The sequence below is a fragment of the Lissotriton helveticus genome, chromosome 5_1, assembly GCF_964261635.1.
Source record: "Lissotriton helveticus chromosome 5_1, aLisHel1.1, whole genome shotgun sequence".
NCBI lineage: Eukaryota > Metazoa > Chordata > Amphibia > Caudata > Salamandridae > Lissotriton > Lissotriton helveticus.
This window is the reverse complement of record NC_136065.1, coordinates 900,105,981-900,133,757: the sequence shown is the minus strand read 5'-3', so window position 1 is coordinate 900,133,757 and position 27,777 is coordinate 900,105,981. Positions and strand designations below refer to the sequence as shown.

The 27,777-nt window shown below is 44.4% G+C and overlaps 1 protein-coding gene across 1 annotated transcript in view; it reads left to right on the top strand.

Moving 5' to 3' along the window:
• Positions 1–27,777, top strand: part of SH2D4B (SH2 domain containing 4B) — a 1,011,831-nt gene that overhangs the window by 69,191 nt on the left and 914,863 nt on the right. The window contains exon 2 of the mRNA XM_078643357.1: positions 8,363–8,374. Coding sequence (XP_078499483.1) covers positions 8,363–8,374 — 12 coding nt within the window. The remainder of the gene's footprint in view (positions 1–8,362; positions 8,375–27,777) is intronic.

Below are 27,777 nucleotides of genomic sequence, written 5' to 3'. Positions count from 1 at the left end.
AGCTCGGCTACTCACCAGTGAGGATCTCAAGGCACTGTGGTGGTGGGCGGGCGCAGTGGATCAGACTAATTGCTGATTTCATCGGAAGAGCCAAGTCTTGAGGTCCTTTCTGATTCCTATGCGAAGACTATGGGCACAGTGTCAATCACCCATGGAACACACTGTCTCACAGATGCACACACTGGCCCATTCCAGCCCTTGGGATCTCCCACCAGAACACTTGCTTCACCTCTAAAACTCCTTACCAACAATTGACATGAATTTGGGTTGCCAGGACTATTTGTGAAGGAAAGCAAGACTGTAGGTTAGCCTTCTAATAAGCCCCATTGGGCTAGCTCTTACCACTACTACCCTGGGTAACCAATCCACCCATAGTGCTGCTACTCCTCATGCAGTGACCATCACTACCAGCCCACCAACTGGCCTCTGCTCCAGTGCAGTCACCATGGCCTAGGGCCATCTAGCCCTTCTCAGATTGTGGGGCACATAAACTCCAAATGGGACACCATGTTGCGAGTTTGCATTTTATGAATTCAGGCTTTGTAACTGCAAAATTTAGTACATCTAGTTGCAGTTCGTCCTTTTGCCTGACCCTCTGGTTTTCTATTGTTGTGACAGGTTGTCCTTATACTCTTTAAACCTTGAACAAGAGACACCGGGCTGCGACCCATAATATTTACAAACCAATATGTCACGCTGTTGACAGGTACACCTCCGTATGTAAATTATACATTCCACCGACTGGGATTTTTTTAGTACAAGACTCTATTTTCAGGGTAATTAATTTCTTGTCGCGGAGAGAGTGGGCGAGCTGAGAGAAAAAACAGTATTAACGGCGGTTTATATGTGTGAAACTGCATCGTGCTTGACAGACATTTTAAGCTGTTTCACAGTGTGGGCATGTTTATTAGCACATTATTTTGAGAAAATGGCACAAGCAGAGATATATTTTTTTAGCGCCTGTGAAACACAGTGCAAACCTGGCTTGGCAGACAACCTTTCTTGTAAGAAAGTTGTATCACCACTTTTTTACAGGCCTTCCTGGGCAAAGCGGCTTGAGTAGCAATTTTTGCAGCACTAAAATGGACATTATGTGGCATATAACTGCATTCTTTTAACATTTCAGAGTCACTTTAATTTCATAACATTGAGCCACATATCTGGTCGCACTCTTTGCAGAGCCCCATAACGAGACCCTTACCACTAACCAGTAGATTACATAATACATAGAATCCGAGATTGTTCAATAAGTGAAACTATAGGTGCAGTGTTTTGTATGCAACCTGCTGGTCAAAGGTTGGAGCCAAGCAGGGGCGACTAAGCTTTTCACCTTCAGAAGTTAATGCATTGAGCATTGATACGTTCAATAATAAGAACACCTTTTGGCCCATATCTTTCTGTGTTTTATTCAACGCTGTAAGCCAGCTTGCTGCGCTGCGTGAAAGGGGGAGGGCAGGAATGTTCCATATTTAACATTATACAGCACATTCCTGCTCTTTACCTGCACTGATGCACAAACAGCCCAGCGCCAATGCCAGCATCCTTGCCACATGGTACAAGGGTGCCTGCGTTGTAAGCCTTCCTGCACAAAAACAATCCTCAGAGGCATTTTCCTCTTTCTAATAGTGCTGTAGAATGCAGCACACTTAGAAAGAGGAAACATCTAGGAGAAATAAAGGTATTTCTCCTCGTTGTGCCGCTGTACGTGTACAATTCTGATGCATTCCCAGGTCCATCAGTTTTGGTAAATCTGGGAATGTGTCAGAAGGCATGGGTGGGTGCCTGGAAACACCCACGCTCCATCCAAAGAACACCTCCCTGCCGCTAGTTACGCAAGGCAGCTGCCTTGCACTTCCTTGCGTCACTCTAGATTGGTTAAGCCATGCAGGGCCACTGGGCCCCATTGCTTAGCGCAAGGGCAAAGCAAAACCTTGATAAATATGGGCCCTGTTATTTATAGTGCTGTGAAACAGGAAGAAATGTATGCAACAACAAAAATAATAATTGTTGGTTGAACAAATATATGTAGGCCTGGGAACCTAAGGGCTTGCACAATACGCTCTAATGCTATAGAAATGTATTAAACCTCTATAAGGAAGCATTCCATACAGGCCAAAGTGGGTTGCTGTAGTAATAGCATTCTGTTTAGTTTGACTAATAGGGAAACATTAACTAATGGGTTATGGTAATGTGTGCCACATAAACATAAGCACAGGGGCTTATTTATAAGTCCCATTGTGCAACTGATGCTTCACTTTTTGTGGCTCTGTGGTGGTGCAGGAGCCTGCTCCCTATTTACCAGGCAGCACTAAGCCACTTTTTTGGGTTAATGCTGCCTTGTAATTTTGTTCCCTTTAACACAGTAGTTTTCTGTGTTAAAGAGGCTGTAAGGGTGTTGCTGGGGGCATTCCCAATAACATCCATGGCATTTTTACACTACCCCAGATTTCTGAGAAATCGTAACCCTGAGGCAGCGTCAAGGGAGGCACAACGAGGAAAAATATATTTTTTTCTCCTTGTTTTTCCTTTTTGATGTGTGCTGCATTCTGCAGCACACACATAAAGAGGAAAAAGCCTCCTGTGATTGTTTTTGTGCAAGAAGGTTACAAAAATATTCATCCCTGCAATGCCGGCACCCTTGCACCATGGTGAAATGGTGACTGCATTGGAGCTGTTGTTTTTGCATTTGTTTTTGCATTGGAGCACTGCAGCCCATTTTGCACCAGTGCAGGAGAAAAGGACAGGAATGTGCCGTAAATTCTAGATACAGTGCATTCCTGCCCCTTTTATTCTGCCGTAGGGCAGCGCTGCAGGAAGGCCTGCGGCGCTGCCCTATGGCAAAAACTCATCAAATGAGGCCTGTAGTGTTCAAGGACTTTGCCACAAATTCCAAAACAGGAAGGGTTCTCTAAATCTGTCAAGCTGTCCACTGTCGGGGAAGTGTAGACCAGAGCATTCACAAATTTGAAAACGGAGTGTCTGCTGGACTGAAATGCCCCCTTTTGTCGGGTTATTCCGGCCTCAAATATTTAATACATTTGATGGGACTTTTGTAAAATCGTGGGATTTTGGCTACATGATATGCTATTAGGAGAGTGCAAACTACTATTTTGCTGGAAAAGTTGTTCGAATATGACAAAGAATTGCAACGTTTCCCCTGCAAATACCTTTACTTAAGCTAATTGTCCTGCTCACAGCTGGTTTCTGCGACGGGTGCCTTCAGCTAAAACTAATTTTGCAGGATTTTTATCCCACTATTTTACTCTTATGCTTTGTAACACTCATGAAATTCATGAAGTGCGAAATATGCTGAAAGAAATTGCCTGAAGTTTGCAGAGGAAAACCTTCATATATCTAGTGCGATCATGTGAAAGTGAAAATGTTCATACAGTGATTTTATACTTAGGAGCATTCTTAATAGCAGCGCTGTAATAGGAGTATGCAGCTGTATGGAGGATATCATCGGAAAATGGCCTTGGGTCAGCCTCACTGCTTTATTTTAACCCTGGGAGCTAGGTTTAACTGGTGGAGCTTGCCTTTGGGTAAGGGTGAATATTCTGGGCCTTATTTATGAGGCCTTGCAACAGTTTTGCGCTTCCGTTGCGTCACTTTTTGTGACCCTTCCACAGCGTAAAACATGCCCCCTGTTGTGCCCTATTTACAAAGTGACGCATCTAAGCAGATGAGAAATACCTCTGCCAGTCCTACTGCCCACACCCAACCCTGCAAAAAAGAAAAATCCAACTGCAGCCCGCCCCAGTCTACCTAGTCAGGGGGGCTTCTCTTAGCATGCAGAAAATGTAGCGATACTTTAATGCTCCAGGGCGTCCCATTGGTGGAACCTCCTGTAGCTGAAACTATCATATTAATAGCATGCACTTGTGAACCGGTATACTAGGAAGGGCTGCAGTTGTATTTTCTTTTTGAAAGGGGAGGACGGAGGGTTGGAGGTTAGGCAGCATGGTATCAGGTAGCCTGAACAAGCATTGCTTTTACCTTTGTAGTGGGCAGGATCAGATTGGCCACAAGTGGGACTTTGCCGGGAGGTGCTTAGCATATTATTAGAACCTGACAGCAAGAGTTTGCTTGGGCCATCTACAGACTCATCTGTACCACAAACAGGACTCATCATTCAAGGGGCAATGACTGCACATGCACCAGAAGTGGGTCTTTGCCTTTGAAAGATCAGGGAAGGGGACATGGAGGGAGAAGGCAGTGATACCTTTGAATGGGGTTAGTGGAAACTGCCATTTTATTTTTTTGTATCAGGATGTTCCGATAATTTCCAAAGTTCGCACATAAACAGCCCTGGCTGAGAGGCAAACTTAGCAATTATAGGACTGTAGATGAGTTCCCAGGATCCACTTGGGTGGGCTTACAAAGCAATAGCACTTTGCTGACAGGAAACTTGAACTAAGGTATTGTGGAGAGAGGAATCAAGTAACATATTTTGCATTTTGTAAGGGTTAGCGTTCTAATCAGTGGGGGCTGTTCAAAAATAGACTTCACTTGGTGAGACTAACTCTGACCAGGTGTGGGCGGAATTTGCATAGTCGGGCTACGCAAAGCTCTGTGAAATTATAAAATTGCTTGTTGTGACCGTTCGCGATGCTTTTTTCCTGTTCGCGAACGCTGTTTGCGTGCTCAGGGGGAAATATCTTGCGAACACGCATTTTGAAAACACAAACAAGCAAAAATTCCGCGAAGCCGTGGATCGTGGAATTTTTGGCAATTCCACGTTACATTAAGGCAGTCTGCTCCAAAACGCACTGGACACACACTATTTGCCCACCATTTTCTGCTTAATGGGTGTGGCTCATTTGCCACACTTTTTGACAACCCCCATGACTTCACTATTCTAACATTGGCACAGAACCTCCCAGCCTGAAAATTGTTCCAGCATCACAAACCAATGCCGGCAATGCAGGGAATGTCATTAGTAACATGATGATACTATGGGAAATGGCATGAACTTCAAGTAAACTGTAAGTAAATGGAAGGTCTAATTTACATTTGGTTTCCTACAAAATTCCCCCAAATAATGCATCCTTTTAAGATCAAAGCTGTGGGAAATGGGGAGCTCGATGACCTTTTGTAAGCACCAGGATAACCCCGGGTGACTGACCGCTCTACAAATACACATAACATAACTTACATAAACGTTCAATTGCTATTACACCTACACATGTAAGGAAAACATGCGGATGTTGGGATGTTATCTTCAAGGATTTAAGAATGACTGAACCTTGCACATAGATGAAGTTAAAAATGGATTAATGGAGGGACTCTCAAACTAAATGCACAGGAATTGTATCATGACTATGTATTTATAGGAGCCACACACACCATACAATAAAATAGATTATAGTGTGAAGCTGATGCATAATTCATGATAAATGATACACCTTAGATGTCCATGCTACTCATAAGTGGCTATGCCAGAACAGCACTCCTGTTTGTCATCACAGCACAGCAGGATCATCATCCTCATTGTATACCTTGCGGGTTACCATGTTATTGCTTTTAGAAGAGGTTGTTGTTAGAAGCTCGCCCAGTCTATGAGTGCACTCCACTGTGCTAGAATAGGAATAATGCATTTTTGGCAGGAGATTTTCAATTGTATCCACTTCTCCAAGCTACAACAGGTATGGATTGTTGTTTTTTAAATCATACAATGGTGTTAAGACGCACAGGAATATATGCTTCATTAAGGGGTCCTTTAGAGTTTGCAGAGTGGGAGCAACGCGATTTAACTATCGAGATAGAGTAAGTAGTGCTGGGTTTATAACAATGGTGCTGCCTCCGCTGGCTCAAATATCAGACGACATTGTAGCAATGGTGTAACAATAGCCCAGCAGTCTGTGCGGTGCTAGGATGCCCGAACTCCAGGGGCCCGCCTACGGCACTGTGCACGCGTGCATCTGAGAGCTTCTGACTGGGTCCAGAGCATGGCGGGCCCCCCTCCCCGCAGGTTTCGTTATACACTGCTTTGTGGCCTGTCCAACAGAAGATCATCAGGCCATAGAGAGGATTGTCGCCCTGTTTATGCCAGGTCTGGTGGCTCGGCGAACGAATGCATCCACTGCAGGGGCCTGTTTTCGACCTCATGGTCACAGGTTCAAATCCCGTTGGGTCCACTCAGCCTTTCATCCATTTGAGGTTGATAATATTAGTACCATTGAGTTGGGTAACAATATACATCTGTTATTTCAGCACCAGGATGCCCCGCGCTTTACAAATATACGTGTTATGTTATGCGAGGTGACCATTACTGGATATCCCTGCCGTATGAGGGCACACCGAACCTGGGGGTCCATTAGGATGGCAGGCGGACTTTGCCCGCCTGCCATCCTGTCAGTGAAAGGGACCGTCCGCCATAAGGGCGGGGGTCCCGTGGGCAGCATTAGGATGCGCCCGCCACAGTGGCGGGCGCATACTGCATTCCTACCAGTGTGGCGGGCGGTGCACTCAGCACCGCCCGCCACAATGGCAGGAAGGCATGCTGTGCACTTCCATGCACAGCGCGGTGCCTGCCATGCTGTGCATGGAACGGGGTACCATAGGTACCCCCCATGTGCACCCCCCACTCACCCAGAGTCCCTGGGGGCTCGCAACGGGCCCCTGCAGGGAGCCTCCGCATGCCTTTCCGTGGCGGCGAAAGGCATTGTTCAAAGCCCATGCTAATATGGCGGCGGTGTCTGATAGACACCGCCACCATATAAACCCTTTTCCGCCCCGGCCGCAAGGCGACCGGGGCGGAAAAGCGGTGCACGATCTTTCCGTCCGCCGCAGACCCCCCAGCCATACTAATATGGCAGGGGGTCATTCCGGAGTAGATGGCGGGCGGATTGTCCCTGCCAGGCCGGCGGTAGCTGCCGCCCGCCTGGCGGGGGCAATCCGCCCGCCATCCTAATTGACCCCCTGGTGTTTGCTCTGGAAAGCTTCAGTGACATTAACCGGCAGTGGTCTTCAAACTTTTTAATGCCGCCCTTCCACCCAGCATAAAAAAAATCACTGGGCCCTCTCTCAGAATTGTTCACAATTATTCTATTCCATTTGCAATGTTTATATCTAGACGTATTTAAACATTAGAGTTATGTTAAACCTTTTAAAAATGTCCCATGACAGAGTTGCCGACTGCTGATCATTTGTTTTCCACCGAAAACAAAGCACTGCTATCTGCTATCAGCATTATGCTTTCTTTTGACCAGAGCCTGGCGCTTGTATGCTACCATGTGAAGCTATTAACAAAGCCAAGGTTAGACAAAGAAACCAGAGCCGGTAATGCATGTTCCATTCCTAAACTTTATCATGTTGAAAGCATATTAGCATCTTAAACTCACTGAACTGCCTCGTTTATCCAATCATGCCACAAGCTGAGTCGCTTTGTAAAAGTTGTTCTGCATATTCTCGTTGCCTCTCGAGAGTATGAGCTTCGGAAAAAGGAGTAATAATGAGCCATTCATTTTAATCGTGTGAAGATACAATTTATTTAAATGAGAAAATGCTGCGATTCAGTGTTCAAGGGATCAGCTGAGCAATATTGAGAACAGTCTTAGCGTGTCCCTTAACAGTCCTTTCGGGTCTGATTGCGAATGTTTTTGCTCATTTCATTTCTCCGCCATTTTGCTTTATTGCTCCTCCAATCGCGCTAAACGCTGCCTCTCCCGTGATCCCCAGGGCCAGGATTTCACTACACTTTTCTGCCTTTACCTTCAACATCTAATCCGAATTCCTCAACTATTGACAGGTAATACCCACTTTTAATTTGTGAGGTGCCATCTTGTGCGACGGCAAGGTGGCATGAGTATGGAATTCATAGTCTGACTTCTCAGCAGTGGTGTGGAGAAGTGAAAAACATTCAATTATTTTAAGAAGACACTGTAAACTCAGACAAATGTGCCTTTTAACCCCATTGCCGCGGCGCAAATTTTGCTGCGACGCAGGGGGGTGAACGTGGTGCTGCTGTGTTCCTGACGGAACCACGCCGTCATGAGTCACGGGCGGCGTGTGCTCATGACGACGTGGTTCCGTCACGGCCCCGCTCACTCATTAATTCGCCGGCACAGGCGGGGAATTAATGCCGCGTGGGAGGCGCGGCAGCCGCATGATGGAACCACGCTGTCATGAGCACCCGCTGCCCATGGCTCATGATGGCGTGGTTTCGCCATGAGCACGCAAGGGGTTAAACTTATGGAGTGGAAAAGAAGTAGAGATGGCAATGGTATTTACAAAGGCCGTCATTACGATCCATGTGCAAACGAGTTTACATAGGGTTCGAAATTAGAAGCTGTGTGATAATAATTCTCACACCATCGCATTTTTCCACTGATAAATTCCAGTAGGTCAAACTTGCGGGGAGGCGGAAGTCCTGGTAAAAAGGCATAACGTGGAATTTGGTGTCTTAAAAACCGATTACGCATGTGAAGCCTTATTTTCCTGTATGAAACTTGGAATAGGGGGTCTTTCCCACGCATGGTGAATACCTCACCCTGGAGTAATAATGTTGACCACATATGGTAAATGAACCACTCTATTCTGGCAAACTTGTAATAAGGGCCCTCGTGTGGTAATACCTCACTTATTCAGACTCATTTGTATTCCAGGCCTTAGAGCAGATAAAGCACGACAGTGTGAGACATATGAGCAGCCTGGCGGTGTACACACTTGTACACTTCACAAGTATATTATTAAGCAACAGGAATACATACTAAATAAGCCTTTATAGCTCATATAAAATCATTTTTATTGTATTTTAATGAAGCAAACACAAGGAGATAATGGACTGAGTGCTAAAACTTTTCAGACACTGACCCCCAGACACAGATCTAGTTTGAATCCATCATCGATCTTTAGCTCACTTCGCCACCCCAGTTCAGACACAGCTATATGCAAATCAGTCTTGACCCTGTGCCTCATGGGAACAGCCCAACCCGAACTGGACTGGAAACATGCATCCTGGAACCGGTTTCAGGCTAACAGCCCTCCTAAGTCAGGCTTGCTTGAATACTGTGGCAAAGTGAGCAAGGGAGCCACGTCTGGGCATACCCTGCCAACTTAGGGCGAACAAAGCAAACACAAGGAGATAATGGACTGAGCGCTGAAACTTTTCAGACACTCACCCCCAGTCACAGATCTGGGTTGAATCCATCATCGTTCTTTTTTTCACTTCGCCACCCCAGTTCAGACACAGCTATATGCAAATCAGTCTTGACCCTGTGCCTCATGGGAACAGACCAGCCCGAACTGCCAAGCCATGTCTTCCCTGGACTGGAAACAAGCATCCTGGGACCGGGTTTGGGCTAACAGCCCTCCTCAGCCAGCGCTCTGTCCATCATCTCCTTGTGTTTGTTTTATTGTATTTTAATTGCATTTATATATTGCTTACTGCCAGTGCTTAAGACTGAGTACTGAAGCTCAAAGCTCTGCTCAGGAGCCCGTGTCATGAGCTATTAAACGTGAGTGAGCCAAATACCAAGGCTGCACAGTCTTCATTTCACCTCCTGCCTCTTGAATCCACCACCAGACAGTTCCTTCCCCTGTGTCTCACTCTTGCAGGTTCCTTCTCCTTCACTTTGTGACAGGATTTTAGTAATTCTTTTCCTTCTTCTTTCCCATTTGTGTTTTTCTCTCTTTTTCCCTCTGTAAATGTCCGATCAGGATAAATAAGGGCCACCCCCAAAAACATGTGCCAGTGAGGCCAGCACCTGCCACCACCGCTAAAACTAAGCACTGCTTTCTGCCCCTGACGCTTTGAAGTGCTTTGTGAACTCATTTATGTGAGTCTGGTGAATTGCTTGCTGGTGAGAGCTGTGTGCATCATGTTTTCTAAAGCGAATAAGCATGCACATATAGTCCCAGTCAGTGGTGGCTGCCGCCAAGCGAAACCAGTAGGTCAGTGGGGGAAGGGGGGCTGGGAGTGGGAGGGTTGTGCTGGGAGGATTTGTGGGGGTTGGCAAATACATGTTTTTTTTAAAAATCATTTACCTGCTACTCTGCTCCCGCTGCTGGCCCTCTTGTTGCTTCTGCTGCTCTTGTCCCAAAAGTCAATGAGCCTGAAGGCAGAGGCTCACCACACAATCCAGACACTGCTCTCATACTATACCTCGCATGAGAGCAACCCAAGGATTGGTCTGAGTGGCCTGGTTTGCTGCTCAGACAGTGCCTGGGAGCCTGTGGCGTTTCTCCAACCCGGCTGTGGAACAGAGTCGGGTTGGAGAAACATAAGCGCGCTTGTCTGTTTGGCTGGCCCAAGACGGCTGGCCAAACTGACATATACTCTTATTAGTGCACAGTACTCCTCCCTGCCTTGGCCCAGCCTGCTCTTTCCACTCCATCGGCGTCATACATAAGCAAAACAGACCGAAATAAATAAAATGATAATAAGAATGTTTTATTATCGTTTCATTAATCATCTGTTCGCAGTGGGGCAATGCTCCTCCGCCATTACGGAGGAGCTGCCACTGGTCTCATCAGTCCATCAGCCTCCCCTACAACTTGAGCCAGAGAAATACTGTGCCCGACACTGTAGAACCCTTGTGTAAAGCTCTGGGGCCCTGCGCACGGGTGACAATTGTATGAGATAGTTGCTTCCTGGTCCACAAACCTTGCATCCTGGAATGACACACCATGGATCACTAATAACAACGGGTAGTGTTGTTTTTTACCTTGGTGTTCCAAGTGATTTAAAACAATTGGTTTCTTTCTTATGTGAATTTGGAACCCTTTGGTGAAAACACCCCCATTATTGATCACTAGACATTTGGAATATAATGTACAATGTACAGCCGCGTTATTCCATATCTTAATCTAATTCATTTCTATCCATTCCCAATGTAACGAAAAGATTCAACAATAATTCATATTATCTGACATCAAGTCTTGCATCAGATTTGAGGCAAATGTGGGGCGATAATGCTCTGGCTACAAAGGTGTATTAAACTGCAATCCAATCTCGGACCCTAGTTCCTGCGAGGTGTTTGCATCCACAGCTGCCAATGCTCCATGGTGCCTTCATGATTTAGCTCATTCATCATGCATATTGGTTACCGCAATGGGTATCCGTGAGCGGCTTCGAGGCATGACACCGTACAGTTCCCTCTATGATACATAGATCTGCGGTGGGCGTGGGTTGATGAATTAGTCTGACGCAGCTGTGGAACTAATAGGCACCTGCCATTTCACCTGACAGCTCATCAGATGCAGATGCATGGATCTGATGCCATTCAGTGAAGAGTGTGATGGATGGTTAATAACCTGTCTCAGAAAGATGACAATAACATTACACCGTCGAGGCACAGGAAGTAATCCCGTGCAGCACCGTCTGGGAGCAGAGATACACCCACCGGTCTGCACAGCAACGAGCCAGCCTGATGGATAACGGGAAAGGCCATGCTTTCAAAGCAAAACTGCATGTATAAAGCCGACCGATATTAATATTTCTTTATGCTTCTATACAATGTCAGTATGCATTACTTATTTCATGCCACAACAGGCTGTACGCATGGGCAGATACAAGGCGCCATGGACACAGGCTTTGCAATTGATACAAGGTTGTTTTAATATTGAGATGGAGAAAACTCACATCCTTCTAAAGAAATACAAGCAAATGTCTGGTCTGAGCGCCTCAGAACAAGCAAAATTAATTTTATATAATAACAATGCTATGCAAACCTTTCAGCAGAGTAAACTATACTTAATTTTCGGCGCTGGAAGACAAGAGGTTGGCACAGCCGAAAGTCAGAGACTGGCAACATTAGCCTGAGCAATAACACATGGCTGAAACAAGCTATGGTCTAATCCTATCAAATAATTTCCACATACATCAACCCATGAACTTGACTCTACTTTTCTTTCCCCCCACAATGTTTCAAATCTACTGCCGTTTTTCCCTTTTATGAACCAGCAGGTCCCTGTCAGACCTTTCGGCCACATTAACTTCTTCTGAACTTTGGCCTTTTCGTCCCTTGTACTGTCTTTTGACCAGTCTACTCACTCACTGGACAAGAGCTGACTCCCGTCCTGCTGTTCTTTTCATACATGTCCTCTTGCAATCATGCCCCTTCTAATCACCTGGCTGCCTGTTGATCTGCCAGGACTTTTCGGATCTGCCACCGCCAATCCCCACTATTCATTTGATCAGTGCTCCTTTCTTCTTGTCCTGCCAGTCTTTTTACTTCAACTATCCTGCCCGCTCACATTACCCAGGCTGCCATATCTCAAAATGCTATTTACACATCACTAAACCACAAGCAGAATTAACACACTTTCATCAATAGTGAACCTAAGTGATATTCTCCTTATGATTTAAACAGCTACTATAACCCACCTCCCACATTTAGCTATTAGTACCAACCCCCCAACTACGGTTCATTTTTTCAAAATCTGCCTAACGGTGTGCACTTTCGATAAACCAAACAGAAAATAAGCAAGAACTCTCATATACAATTTCAAATCATCCAGGTAGTATTGTTCTGCCTTGGATCGCCTGCCATATCTTCTCCTCCTCTCACCCAACATAGATCTTACATTGTTACCCGCTACCTCTGGATACTGCCTTGTTGACCAACAGAGGTTTGCCCATAATTATTATTTTACCAACTTAAGGGCTATTTGTGTGACCTCAGAGGGGAGAACTGGAGGTAGAGTGCACCCATAATGGCAAATATCTTTTTTCAGCATCAGCCAAAGCTTCAGTGCCTCAATACCTCCATGTTTTCACTGCATATTAATATGCCAAATAAAACATCTTGGAATTGACTATCTTTTTCATTGTAGTCCCCCAGATGTTTGCCTTCTTTTGTTGAACTCATTTTTGCTGGCCTTAGGACTCTGCACATTTTACTCCAGCTAACCAGTTGTAAAATGCTTGTGTTTTCCTCTTGAAACATGTTAGTAATAGCATACCCCTAAATGGCAAATGTAATTTACTTGTAAGTCCCTAGCATATAGTGCCACCTATACTCAGGACCTTTATGTGAGATTTAAAGAAAGAGAGGTACTGTGGGAGAGTATAGAGTAAAACAAACAGGAAGTGTTGCAATAGTGGGTAGGATGAACCCTGGGACCTTTTACCCCATTGGTTAAGTATTGGCCATGACTTTCCCCCACCCAATGGCTGGCACTGGGCATACATGTGTCTCCCCAATACCTTCCTCGGAACACTGCTGGACGTTGTAAAAATCAGAAGGGCTGTCCTCTGCCTTAAACATAAAGGAAGACTAGAACTTGCTTACCTTCAACATAGAACCCCAGATGTGACTTCAAGGGAAATTTGGTTTACCTTCTGTTTGAACTTAAGGGACACACCAAGCTTCCAGAGGCCTCTCTCCCTCAACTGCCCAACTGACCAGTTTTAACTGGCCCTTCCTGGATCCTGCTGCCTGTCTTGGTTGGACTGAGTCCTAACCCCCAAGTGGTGCCCACCTGTTCCTGCACCCTTGGCTGTTCCTAGAACTAGGGCTTAGAAACTTTTCTTTAGCTTTTTGCCAGATGGAGGATCACCATCGAAGCTGCAGCCATTAAACTGCCAGTCAGCCTCAACTTGTTGGTTTGCCCCACTAAAGGAGATCTGACAGCCGAAAGAGTTTCTAATGTTTAAACATAGAGGGCTTCATCTGGAAAGATGCTGAGTAGCATTCTATCGATGTTGAGGCCTTTCTGGGCACAGAATTTGAACCTTGCTCACTAGGAGCTTTCCCGCCATTGTCAATGACAGCACCTGGACCTCACCATACAGCAGCCCACCATCCTCAAACCCGGCTCACTGATTAGAGCGGCAGACCCTGATGCAGAGGTCTGGCCCGGGACCAGGGTTCAATTCCCGGCGCGGCAGGGTCTTGAGCTCAAATGTCGGCGGACCCGATAATTCTCGGCATGGTGCCTACTCTAATCATGGGGTCCCACGCTGCAACTCTGGGCAATAGCTTGCTTAGTCTCCACACCGGCCCTAATCGCTAAGGATGCCTGGCTTCACCAGGGGGTGCCCAGGAGTTGGGCGCCTCACAAGAACAGGCCAGGACGGGTTCCTCAGCGGTTTATTCAGCCCGGGGACACACTGGTAAGTGTAACCATGCGCTTTATAAGCTTCATAATTACAATTATATTACTTCGGATACAGCTTGCAGCTTACCCTGCTGCCAACCATTGATGACCAGTTTTTCCCTATAAATGTTTCTGGATGAGAAGGTTAACTTTCCACTGGATTGAAACTGATCCTTGTAGCCGACTCATGCTCCATCATGTCGGCCTTAACTTCTGACTTTTACCCAGTCTAGCGTAACCAGATAACCTCAGTTGGTGCATTGTGCTTTTGGCTGCTATCTTAAATTTAAACTTTAAAAATTCATATCTCCGGTTCTACCTATTGAATTTTTGTTGTTTTGGTGTGATTGATATTGGGTATTGATTGTATTTGTTAAAATATTCTCGATTTTTCTAAATTAGGCTGAGTTTTCTGGTGTTGTTTTTTCACTTTATTACTGTTTAAGTACTGCATACATACCTTGCCTCTAAGGTAAGCCACCTGACTGTTTTGTGCCACACTATCAGATGGCTAAGCACAAGTTTATCTAATGACATATGTGGTTCACCCTGACAAGGATTGTGATTATTATTTCAGGTGGGTTCTCAACCCGCTCAACTAATACTCCAATTTCTTACAATTTGATTGTTTTTTAAATGTAGGTGAGGTATAAATCAATTAAATGGCATTTTGATAATAGGACATCTAATTATCCCATATAGCTGTGTCATTGTTTATATAGACAATTTTAACTGATGTTGTTTGTGAGAAAGTTTATTTAAACAGGTTAATTTAGGTACAACTTCGACAAATTATGTAATACTGTAATATTTCATTAAGGTATTGCAGTCCTACCAAGTTTTAAATAGAATACATGATGTAGAGCTAGTAGTTCAGCTGAATACACATTAGGGAAGTGATCTATTTATGCAAACATGCATTTATCAAGTATAGTTTCAATTCAGGGTTGCTATAGGTATTTTATACAAATGTGTACATCAATTATTATTTTTGGGAGATACTCATGCAGTGCTGTTGAAGAACTGCCACTTCCTCTCTGTCTTCCTCAGTTCCAGAGATGTTTTAAAGGGTCTACTTTTTCATCCAATGTAGTTGCAGCTGAGGGAGCAGGATTTTCTTTTGAGTGTAATGATTAAGGGCCATATGTATCATCAAACTATTTTGCATTTCCTAAATAGCGAATTTTAAGGAATCGCTATTTAGGAAATGCAAAACGGTATGTATGTACAAAATCGCTTTTCAATAGCGATTCCTTAGCATTCCTAATTTGCGATTAGCAAATTGTTAATCGCAATTTACCCATTCATTTCCATGGGCCAGGAGGCCCATAGGAATGAAAGTGCAATTTGCGATTAGCAATTTGCTAATCGCAAATTAGGAATTTTTTCAACGGTGCAGGGGTGTCTCAAAAACACCCTGCTGCACCCCTGAAAAATACATTTGGGGGCATATGGCGCACATACATGCCCTAAGGGCATGTATGGGCGTCATATGGCACCTGTGTTTTTTTGTAAAAAAGCTTTTTGAAAAGAATTCACAACTTACCACCAACTAGAAGTTGGTGGTAATTTGCGAGTCCTTAATGGCATTTTTTGAATATTTTTTGTTTGATACATTGCATTTAAGGAATCGCAAAATTTGCGATTCCTTAAGTGCAATCGCAAAATAAGGAATTGCAAATTTTGCTATTCCTTATTTTGCATCAAACATGGTTGATACATACCATTTGTCAAATTAGCATTCGCAAAGGCCGAAATTCGCAGAATTTCGGCCTTTGCGAATGCTAATTAGCTTGGTACATATGGCCCTGAGTATACCCTGCCACTGGTCACATGCACCTTTGTTTGTCGACAAATAGAAGTTAACAGGAGCAAACATCTACCTCAAATCCTTATAAGCAATGAAATCATTAAGGACTTTTTGTACAGTTAATGAAGAGTATTTGTGTGAGTTAAATAGTTTTATTTACCAATCTGTTTAGTTTCCCAGTATTTATTAAAACATTATTAATCTCTCATATATTATCATTAGAAGTCGATATAATCCAATAATTGAGTTTTCAATGCACTCAAAATTACAATATGAGTAAAAATAACAGTTATTATTGTATTAATATAGCAAAAGTATTCCATAAACAATGTTCCTTAATCTAATTGTCAGTTCAGATACCAAATGAAGAGTTTCTGATGAGAGAATAAGCACATAAGCATAAAGCATTCCCACTATCAAGAAAATAAAATCAAACTGGAAAATAGTCTTGGCTAGCAATCAATCAGAGAATAGGCTAAGCAGTCTTCCATAAAGAGAGAAACTCCTGCAAAAGATGCAGGTGAGAATAAGCTCTTGTAAGGAAAGAGAAGACTCTTCCCCTCTACTCTAGGAACACACACTTCTATAGGCATACAACATTATAAATAGCAACAAGTGTCTTTTTTGCCTTCCGCTGCATCTAACAGGATTTTAACAAACCTCCTGGGAACAGGTAAACTCCCCATCGTCTCAGGTCTACCCAATAGACCATAAACGCTAGTCCTTGAAAGTTACATCATCAACATTTTGCTGTCCAGCTTCCTGTTGTCTCCTCTCCTTCCAGTGAGAACCTCCCTATCATATGTCTTATACAAAACACGTCTTTCACTAGCTAACAAAAGGCTTCTGAAAAGTTACAATCTCTACAACAAAGAAAGAGAACACCTCGTGCAAACAACAACTCAATGTGAAAAACAGGCCTTTCAATTCGAATACATTATTTTCAGTTAATATGGCATTGACATTTAAGCTACATTATTATTTCTTGTATATGCGTATAATGCCTAAATATGATTGCTTACTACAAATCTGTATTCAACTGTACATTTTTAAAATATTTGTTTGCACTTTTCGCTTAAATGCGCTTTTAAATTAAAAAGATGAATTCGCCCCAGCACAGCACTCAGCCACTCCTATACAGCAAATGACTCAAACAATGCAGATCTTCTTTTAGGCAGGCTAAAGTAAAGTTTTGCCAGGAAAAGGGTTTACTTTGCCAGGTCGAAATGGCAGTCTAGCACAGGCCACCCAGGCTGAAGAGGCCTGGAGACATGTTTTATAGTGCTATTTTATTGAATGGCACAACGAAGGCTGCAACCCTCTGGTAGCTTTTAATTTACAGACCCTAGGAACATGTTGTACCATACACAAGCAAGTTACAAGTAAATTAAATGTGCAAATCAGAGGTATGCCAAATCTAATATATTTAGAGATGAGAGCACACGCTGTTTACCACTGGTTAGCAGGAGTAAAGTTTGCAGAATTCTATGTCTAGCAAAAACGGGTGTAGCAGAATGAGGCAAAAATATGGGGATACGGTACCGAAGACAACTGTTTCCATCATGTGTCCTTCCAAGCAGAAAGCATGGAGAACTACCTACACCCATGGGAATTCTCGTTGCTAAGGCAGAAAAAATTGTAAAAACTTCAGCATTTGCTTGGTCCCAGGGAGAGGCTAAAGTCCATTGCCTATAGGTGGATGGAACACGTCAACAGCCATCTGAAGAGTCTCTGGTTTGTTTGAACTCATAAGTGAGTCCTAAACAAGTAGGGTCAATACATCAATCAATCAGTATTTTTGTAGTGCAGCTTATCACCCCAGGGGGTATCCAGGAGGTGTGCTCCTGAAGGCCTTAGTCAAAGAGCTAGGTTTTAAGCTCCCTCTTGAAGTTGGAGAGTAAAGGAGCAGTCTTAAGGTGGAGGTTGTTCTAAAACTTGGTGGCAAGGTAGGAGAAAGAACGACCTTCCCTCTACATCTTTAGTTCCCAGACCACTGCAAATGCTTTCCTCTCAATTGCCCTCCACCTCTGTTCCCTAGGTAGTAGCCTACTGCTGATGAAAGCTATAGGTTGCTCCAATCCCTACTCATTTAGCTGTGAGAAGACAGTTATAATACCATGCTCTGAAACACTTATGTGAATTAGGAATTTCTTGGAGAAGTTGAGTGCCTTGAGCACAGGTGTTGTACACAATACCTCCTTCAAGGTATTAAACGCTTTTTGACATACTTCTACCCAGGTCTCCTTTTTGGGCTGCTTCTTGGATGTCAGCTCAGTTAATGGGATAACAAATATTTTTAGTACCCTAGAGGCCCAAGAAGGATGTCACCTAGGTCTTGGACTTTTGAGTCTCCCAAGCCATGTTGGTCTGCATCCTGGCCTGGAGAGGCTGAACATTAACTCCACTGATTTGGAGGCCCAAGTACACCATTGATTCCTATCATATCTGGCATTTACAGGCCTTGATAGTCAGGCCTGCCTGTTGTAGGGCCTGAAGCACCTCCTGGGGGTGTTGCAGGTCCATCTGGACTTGAAAATAGCATTTTCATCCCAGAAGTTTACATTTAAGTTTTCTAGCCCAGTACAGGACCCAGTTAACCGACCTTTGAAATGTGTCAGAGGCACTTTTTAGTCTAAAGAGCATAACTCTGAACTGAAAGTGGCTCGCTGCAGAGGAGGCTGTCGATATCTCCTTGGCCCCCATCAATCAGGGCAATCTGCCATTAATCTGACGTCAAGCCAAAGGTACCGAGGAACGTGGCATACCCAAACGATCAATGAGTTCATCAGCTCTGGAGATAGATTGAGTATCAGTATTGGTGTCTGAGTTGAAGCCCCTACAATTCACACAAAACTTAAGTTCTGGGCTAATGCTCACTAGGGCAGCCTTTGATACCAGTACCAATTGACTGGACCAGCCACTACCTGAGGGCTCAATCACCCCAAAAATCCAACATTGTGGAACACTCATACTTGATGCTGGCTCTAACTCTGTCCGACAGCCTGAGACCATATTCTTGACAGGCACGCTGACCCTGTGCCTATGTCATGGGTACACCAATCAGTGAGCCCTGGGGTAAGTGAGAATAAAGAGACAAACTGCCCCAGCAAGTGTGGACAGTCTCTCTGTTTTTCTAGAGTCAGGGTAGGAGGGAGCATCACTTCTTACACTGACCCTGCTTGCTCCTCACAAGACAAGAGTTTGGGAGGATTTCACTCCCCTTATCATCACCATCATCTGTCACCATGACCATGGTAATGTCAGACCTCTCCAAGGGCAGCTTGAGGCAGTTCACATGTAGGACTCTTAAGGGGTACCTAGATTTCTTGCGGTACACCAGGTCGGTGACCTATTTTGTACACTCCTTCACCTCATAAGGCCTGGTCCACTGTCCTTCAAGGCCCGGGAATCCAGAGACCCCATCACCCATACCTTTTAGCCAGACTGATACCTCACCAGAGTGACCTTCAGGTCGTACCAGTGCTTCTTGACTTCCTGGCTGGCCTCCAGATTCTCAGTGGTTGCTTTCCAGAAGCGCTTTATCTGAGACCTGAATGCTAACATGTAGCTCGCAGCGGCCAGGGTACCTGACTCCAGGCCACAGGGTTCACGGTTTGATCCCCGGCTAAGGCGGCAGGTTAGCCCAGAACCATGTGACTCAGGGCAATAGCTTGCTGAATCTTCCCGACGTCCCCCAGCTCCAGGACACCTCCGTCGGAGGTAGCTGTGCGTTTACAAATGCTGGCATTTAAGTGAATTTCCTGGAAGCTTGCTTCCATTCCCTTTTCACAAGACTGAAAGGTGAATGCACAGGGTGGCCAAGCATAAATTCAAAGGGACTGAACTCCATTTCCTTCTGAGGCATTTCCCTATAGGCAAGCAGCAGACACAGTAACAAGATCTTCTGCCTACTCCTCTTGGATGCTGGTAGGCTCATAATTATGCCTTTCATGGTCTTGTTGAATCTTTCAATAAGCCTATTGGTTTACAGGTGGTATGGTGTGGAGAACTTGCGGATTAACCCACCCTCATTCTGCATAGCTTTCATGTACGCAGACATGAAGTTGGTACCTCTGTCAGAGGTACCAACCAGAAACCCAGAAGAAAAAGATCCCCATCGTGCACTAGTCTTAATGGGAGCAGTCACTGACCTCAGAGGGATGGCCTTAGGGCACCAGGCGTCATGGTCCACCAATACCAGGATAAACATTATGCCTAATGAAGTCTTGGGGTCCAGAGGCCCAACAATATCAATGCCCACCCTTTCAAACGGGTTCCCAATACAGGGATTGGAAGCAGGGGTCCTTTTTCTTTACCTCTGATTTCCCACTGCGCTAGCAGGCTATAAAGGACCTGCAGAATGCTTCTGACTGCATCCTCATCCAGTGCCAATAAAAGTGGGTGACCAGTCGGTCAAAGGTTTTGGCTTGCCCCAGGTGTTCTGTCAAGGGGCTAGCATGAGCCAATCCAGGAGAAAGACACAGTAGGACTGGGAGACATCCAATACACAGGTTGACCCAGGCTCTGTGACCTGAGACTCACCTTGCAGGAGAACATACTTCCAATAAATGAGGTAAACGCCAGGCATCGCCAACTGCTTGGGCCTCGGCCTGATGCAGTAGGCCCTCAAGAGTGAGTCACTCCTTCTGCACTTTGCAGAAGTCTGCCTTGAAAATCCCCCCTTAATTTTGCCACCAGAATAACTCAGGTAGGTCTCCCCTGTAGGCACTTTAAGTGTCATTTCCAAAACGGTAATATAAAATCTGACTTGAACATTAAGTTACATTTTATATTACTATTAATATGAGTCCGCTAACCCTTTTTCTAGTTACTGCCAAACTGAATTTACCATTTATTACAGGTCATAGTATAACCCAGTGTTATCCGATGGGAGACCCAGTCTTGCCACAGTGAAAACCCATCTTTGAAGGTATTTCACTGCCAGGACATGTAAACAATTAAATATGCATGTCTTAATATTTGATATAGAATGCCATAATATTTAATAAATTAAATATTATGCACTATGAGCTTTAGAGGCCTATCTTAGGAGTGACTTGTAGGTGTTAAAATAGAAGTTAATAGCCTGGCAAAAGGTTTATTCTGCCAGTTTGAAATGACAGTTTAACACCACACACCCAGGTAGCAGTGGCAGGCCCGGAGAAATGTTTTACAGTGCTACTTTAGTGGGTGGTTAGTGGGTGGCAGAATGGGTGCTGCAGTCCACTAGTAGCATTTATTTTACAGACCCTTAGCAGACGTGGTACCATATAACAGCGACTTACAAGTAAATTAAATGTGCCAAATTCAAGGAACTACAATTCGAAACATGTTTAAAGAGGAGAGAACTAGCACTTTACCACTGGTTAGCAGAAGTTAAGTGCTCTGACTAGCAAAAACTGGTTCAGCAAAGGAAGGCAAAACTTGTCTCAGGAAATACTACACAGAAGACAGTCATTTCCAACAAATCAATATGTAATTGCTCCTCTCTCGACCCAGTATGAAGTTTTCAGTTGATTTTACATGCTGTCATTTGCAAATGTATGTGTCACAAAACGCAAATTGATGTTGACTTTAAAGTTAGGAATGACTGAAGGTGTGATAAATAAACATGGAGTTCTCATCTCGCCTACTCACGCTTCAATGTATTTAATTTATTTTTGCTATCTTTTTCAGCCAAGTATTGTGCCACTGAATATTTGCATTTTGAATTTCATATCACTTTCATGTGTAGCTTCCAGTGGCTTTTGAGGGGGAAATTGCCGAGCAGGCAGGAATATATATTAGGGTGATTCAGATTGAATCGAGAAACTTCACAAATCCTTAACTTGAAGACTGAATACTTCTCACTGTTAAATTCTACTGTAGACATGGCCCCAGAGAAAAAGGTGCAGTGTAATAAAGAAAGTTTTAGAAGTATGCCACACTTTAACATCATCTCCTGGATTGAATTCAGAACCAGAGCAAACTTTTTAATAATGGTTTATAAAGATGGGGTAGCATTCCGCTCAATAGTAACCAAACAAGAGGATTGCACAAATAATGGTTTTGTCCTGCTCTATGTATTGTGCAACTTCAGTCAAAATGCCATTCAGTATTCTTAGCAGTACTGTTGCAATGACAACATGCATTGACAAAGCCTATTCAAGATCACTTGGCTTTCTCACTGTTTCTAGCCATAATATAAAGTAGTTCAGCTGCTGTGCAGCATGTTTGAAAGTAAAAAAAAAGCAACATGACGCAGCCTTTATTTACTTTCAACCGTGCTGCTGTACAACTGACTAAAACACATTGACAAGCCCAAATTTCTCTATTATTTGCCTTTCTCAATTTGTTTTAAGCCATGTTGTACAGAAGAGTGACTGCTGTGTAGTAAGGGTGAAAGTATAACAAAATACTATGATGTGGCCAGCATTGCCCGCGTTATAGTATTTTTTGTTATTTACCTTCAGCTATGCTGCACAGCAGTCGTGCTACTGTGTGATACTGAAAAGGGCAATAATAGATCTTGCATAGTCAAGACCTACTGGCTTGCCAATGCTTGTTTGGGGGATTGGGATAGGAGAAAATTAGTCGAGAAAATGCTTTGGTGCAATTTGTCATTATATTACTAAACCAAGGTGCCTAACAATGTGTAGCACCGCAGGTTGATTTACTCCATAACACGTTTTCAATGGCACATGATGATGTAGGCAAAGACACGCCCTTTGGGGCCTTTATAAATGCATGATTCTGAGGCCTCGTGTATATCTGTTCATTTATGATTAAGGCAAGGAGCGTCAGAGAAGTAAGCTACTGCACATTATGTCACCAGATAATAAAGCGCCTGCTGTTTCAAATATGATGGTGTATGTATATATATATGTATATTTGCTATGCAGTTTTTATGTAGTGCTAACTCGACCCAAAAGTATTGGAGCAATTTACATGGGCACCAGTTGCATTACGTGTCATGTTTAATTCATCCACATACTAAAATATTACCTCCTCTTCATAAAAAAGTGACAAATCCATATACTGAACCCGTTTTGCACTTCTATGACCTAGATATGAGTTATTTCTAAATAGTTACCAATGCATGCAATTCAGTGAAAAACATATTGAAATGAAATGAAATGAAAAGATATTTATAGAGCGCATAGCTACCCTAAGGCATCCCAGCGCTAATAGCAGTAGCAAACAACTAGGGGGGTTTTTGGAAAAGCTATGTTTTGATAAGTTTCTGAAAGGCCAAATGATTGGACTCAAGATGTAGGTGAGAGCATTCCAAAGCTTGGCGACATTATAAGAGAAAAAACGCCTGCCGCTTCTTGCTTTTTTAGGTCTCGCCTGGCGTTAGCAGCACGCATGCCCTACTCTCGCCATGCGAGAGCGTTTTGGAAACAATATGGATTCCGAATGTGCATGCGGACGGACAGAAGATGTGCACGCGTAGACTGGTGGCTTCACTGGCGGCGTGACACTCTAGCCACTTTTTTTTCTGAGAAAGCTCAATGTAAAGGCGCTGCTCAAAAAATTCTGTTCCTGCCTCTCTCTCTCTCCGGCCGATGGGAGTTTTTGATTGGTTTGTACCTGGTGATTTAATTCTGTAACAATGCAGTGAGTCCGGGGTCAATCTGAAAAGAGTGTGCCGCATGGTGAGGTCGTACGGATCATTGAATTGACTTTTAAGGGTGGGCGGTACACTGGTTTTGTCGTGGATTGCTGATTTATTACGGAGTGGCACTGACTGCACCTTTTCTCTCTGGTGGTACTGTGTCGCAGATTGACGATTAATTACGGAGTGGCACTGACTGCACCTTTTCTTTCTGGTTGTACTGTGTGTGTCCGACTACAGACCATTGGATCTCCAGAACCTCACTTCAGTTATGTCCAAAACTATGATAGCAAAATTAGAAACTTTTATCGGTTGCCCCATGTCTGCAGTACTCGGGCAGGTGCTCATGCCATGAACAGGTGTGGCAGAGGTTGGCTTTGAGCTCTCCCCGTGACAAAGAGGTCCAGTGCCATATAATTTTTATTTATTTGTTGCAGCTTTGTACAGCACAAACTGGACTCGAAGGGTTTGAAGTGCTTTACATGAGCACAAACTACATTGCACATCACATTAGCACCAGTTACGTTACCCACAAGGTCGTATTCATTTATTTTTATTTATTAGGCATGGCGAGTTTGTGATTTGCTCAAAATCACAGGGTGTTGAGCCAAGGTCGAGACTCAAACCTGGTTCCCCAGTTTCTAAGTCAGCAGCTCTGGTTTTACCCCACATATACCTTGTCTCCAATGGCATTGCTTCGGTTGTCGGTGTGAAAATCCTTTGCCATGGGTATGTTGGAGTTGACAGGAGATATCCTTTAGCTGTTCCAATCTTTGACTGTGAGTGTTAGCTAGAGGGCTGTTTAAACATGTTGTTTAAAAGTTTTCCAAGATGGGAGCACACTCCTGACCTTTCCACCGGATCGCCCCTTTGCATTCTGGTACATGCAGTTCGTATGACTTGAAGAACTAGAAAAAAGTTTGTAAGTGTTTCACCAAGGTTGGTGCAAGTAAGTACTTGGTATTTCCAGCATCTCTAGACATGACTTGTGTTTCGGGATAATATCCCTCATCAGTAGGGATCAGTTCTGGGGTGGCTGAGAAGGCTGCCAAACAACAGTCACAGGCTTCGTTGCCTCTCGGGCGCGAAGGTGCATCTCCAATAGCTCGTCGGCTACGGGAGCTCGCGGGAGCCCTTGAAAGTATTCCAAGATGGGAGCACACTCCTGACCTCTCCGCCGGATCGCCCCTTTGCATTCTGGTACATGCAGTTCGTATGACTTGAAGAATTAGGAAAAAGTTCGTAAGTGTTTCACCAAGGTTGGTGCAAGTAAGTACTTGGTATTTCCAGCATCTCTAGACACGGCTCGTGTTTCGGGATAATATCCCTCATCAGTAGAGATCAGTTCTGGGGTGGCTGAGAAGGCTGCCAAACAACAGTCACAGGCTTCGTTGCCTCTCTGGCGCGAAGGTGCATCTCCAATAGCTCGTCAGCTACGGGGGCTCGCGGGAGCCCTTAAAAGTATTCCAAGATGGGAGCACACTCCTGACCTCTCTGCCGGATCGCTCCTTTGCATTCTGGTACATGCAGTTCGTATGACTTGAAGAATTAGGAAAAAGTTTGTAAGTGTTTCACCAAGGTTGGTGCAAGTAAGTACTTGGTATTTCCAGCATCTCTAGACACGGCTCGTGTTTCGGGATAATATCCCTCATCAGTAGAGATCAGTTCTGGGGTGGCTGAGAAGGCTGCCAAACACCAGTCACAGGCTTCGTTGCCTCTCGGGCGCGAAGGTGCATCTCCAATAGCTCGTCAGCTACGGGGGCTCGCGGGAGCCTTTAAAAGTATTCCAAGATGGGAGCACACTCCTGACCTCTCTGCCGGATCGCCCCTTTGCATTCTGGTACATGCAGTTCGTATGACTTGAAGAATTAGGAAAAAGTTTGTAGGTGTTTCACCAAGGTTGGTGCAAGTAAGTACTTGGTATTTCCAGCATCTCTAGACACGGTTCGTGTTTCGGGATGATATCCCTCATCAGTAGAGATCAGTTCTGGGGTGGGTGAGAAGGCTGCCAAACAACAGTCACAGGCTTCTTTGCCTCTCGGGCGCGAAGGTGCAACTCCAATAGCTCGTCAGCTACGGGGACTCGTGGGAGCCCTTAAAAGTATTCCAAGATGGGAGCACACTCCTGACCTCTCCGCCGGATCGCCCCTTTGCATTCTGGTACATGCAGTTCGTATGACTTGAAGAATTAGGAAAACATTCTTAAGTGTTTCACCAAGGTTGGGGCAAGTCGGTACTTGGTATTTCCAGCTTCTCTAGACACGGCTCGTGTTTCGGGATAATATCCCTCATCAGTAGAGATCAGTTCTGGGGTGGCTGAGAAGGCTGCCAAACAACAGTCACAGGCTTCGTTGCCTCAAGGGCGCGAAGGTGCATCTCCAATAACTCGTCAGCTATGGTGGCTCGCGGGAGCCCTTAAAAGTATTCCAAGATGGGAGCACACTCCTGACCTCTCCGCCGGATCGCCCCTTTGCATTCTGGAACATGCAGTTCGTATGACTTGAAAAATTAGGAAAAAGTTCGTAGGTGTTTCACCAAGGTTGGTGCAAGTAAGTACTTGGTATTTCCTGCATCTCTAGACACGGCTCGTGTTTCGGGATAATATCCCTCATCAGTAGAGCTCAGTTCTGGGGTGGCTGAGAAGGCTGCCAAACAACAGGCACAGGCTTTGTTGCCTCTCGGGCGCAAAGGTGCATCTCCAATAGCTCGTCAGCTACGGGGGCTCGCGGGAGCCCTTAAAAGTATTCCAAGATGGGAGCACACTCCTGACCTCTCCGCCGGATCGCTCCTTTGCATTCTGGTACATGCAGTTCGTATGACTTGAAGAATTAGGAAAAAGTTCGTAAGTGTTTCACCAAGGTTGGTGCAAGTAAGTACTTGGTATTTCCAGCATCTCTAGACACGGCTCGTGTTTTGGGATAATATCCCTCATCAGTAGAGATCAGTCTGGGGTGGCTGAGAAGGCTGCCAAACAACAGTCACAGGCTTCATTGCCTCTTGGCCGCGAAGGTGCATCTCCAATAGCTCGTCAGCTACGGGGGCTCGCGGGAGCCCTTAAAAGTATTCCAAGATGGGAGCACACTCCTGACCTCTCCGCCGTATCGCCCCTTTGCATTCTGGTACATGCAGTTCATATGACGAAGAATTAGGAAAAAGTTCGTAAGTGTTTCACCAAGGTTGGTGCAAGTAAGCACTTGGTATTTCCAGCATCTCTAGACACGGCTCGTGTTTTGGGATAATATCCCTCATCAGTAGAGATCAGTTCTGGGGTGGCTGAGAAGGCTGCCAAACAACATTTGTTTGTTTAAAGTGGCCGTCTGGTTTAGAGATAAAAATGGATGTTTTTACTGAGCCCAGCACCTCATACAATCCTCAGCGGTAGGCACTTCTAGAACGCTTGTTTGACTGTGTCTGCGTTGCTTTTGAGCCCCATTGTGACATTATTCATGTGATGACCCCTTTAAGACGCCATACGTTGGGCGTGTTACATTTCACTGTTAAGAATTAACAGTGAGCGCATCAAAAACTAACAGCATGTTGATGTGTCATGTAGATTGCCAGCGGGGCTTTATGGTAAATAAACACACCCAGGCAACACACAAATACTGACAAAAGTTCAAGTAACAAAATAATAATAAGTAATAGGGCACTAAAATAGCACAGAAAATTCAATTTAATAAATTTGATAAAAGTGTCATGAGAATATTCATTGACATGATGATTAACCATTAGGAACGGATACCAGACTACAATTCAAGTGGAGACTCCACATGAAGTACAGCTTTATATGATGGCATTTTCCCAGGGTAGTTCGTTGTTTAACCCATGGGTAAAGGTACCCAGGGAAAATATCCAGAATACCTCTTTCTTCTTCCGGATTTTGTCTCCTCCGTTGCTGTTTAAGATGTGGATTTTCTCCAGAATGCGCCATTTAATATCTGAAGGGGAGTGTTTGCCATACATTACAGATAGCCAATAGGGGGATTTCTGGAACCAGTTAACCCCCACCTTCCCCGTCCTATAGTACGCCTAAAGCAACCAATCATAGTGCATGTGGATAGGCAAGAATTGAAACCCTGACCACTTCAATTAGTGCACGCATGTTTAAACCATCGACTGGAGCAGCACCAGTTTCTTCTGTTGAGTACCTATACACTAATTGAACCCTTTCTTTGGCTTTTCTGAATCTCTTCTTTTTTCACTATGTTTAAACATGATAAGACGATAAATGCATGTTCCAATTGTATTATAGTTTGTCAACAGTTACTCTCTACATAAGAACAGACAATGAATTGTTGTAATGCGGTACATCACGTTAAGCTATTAT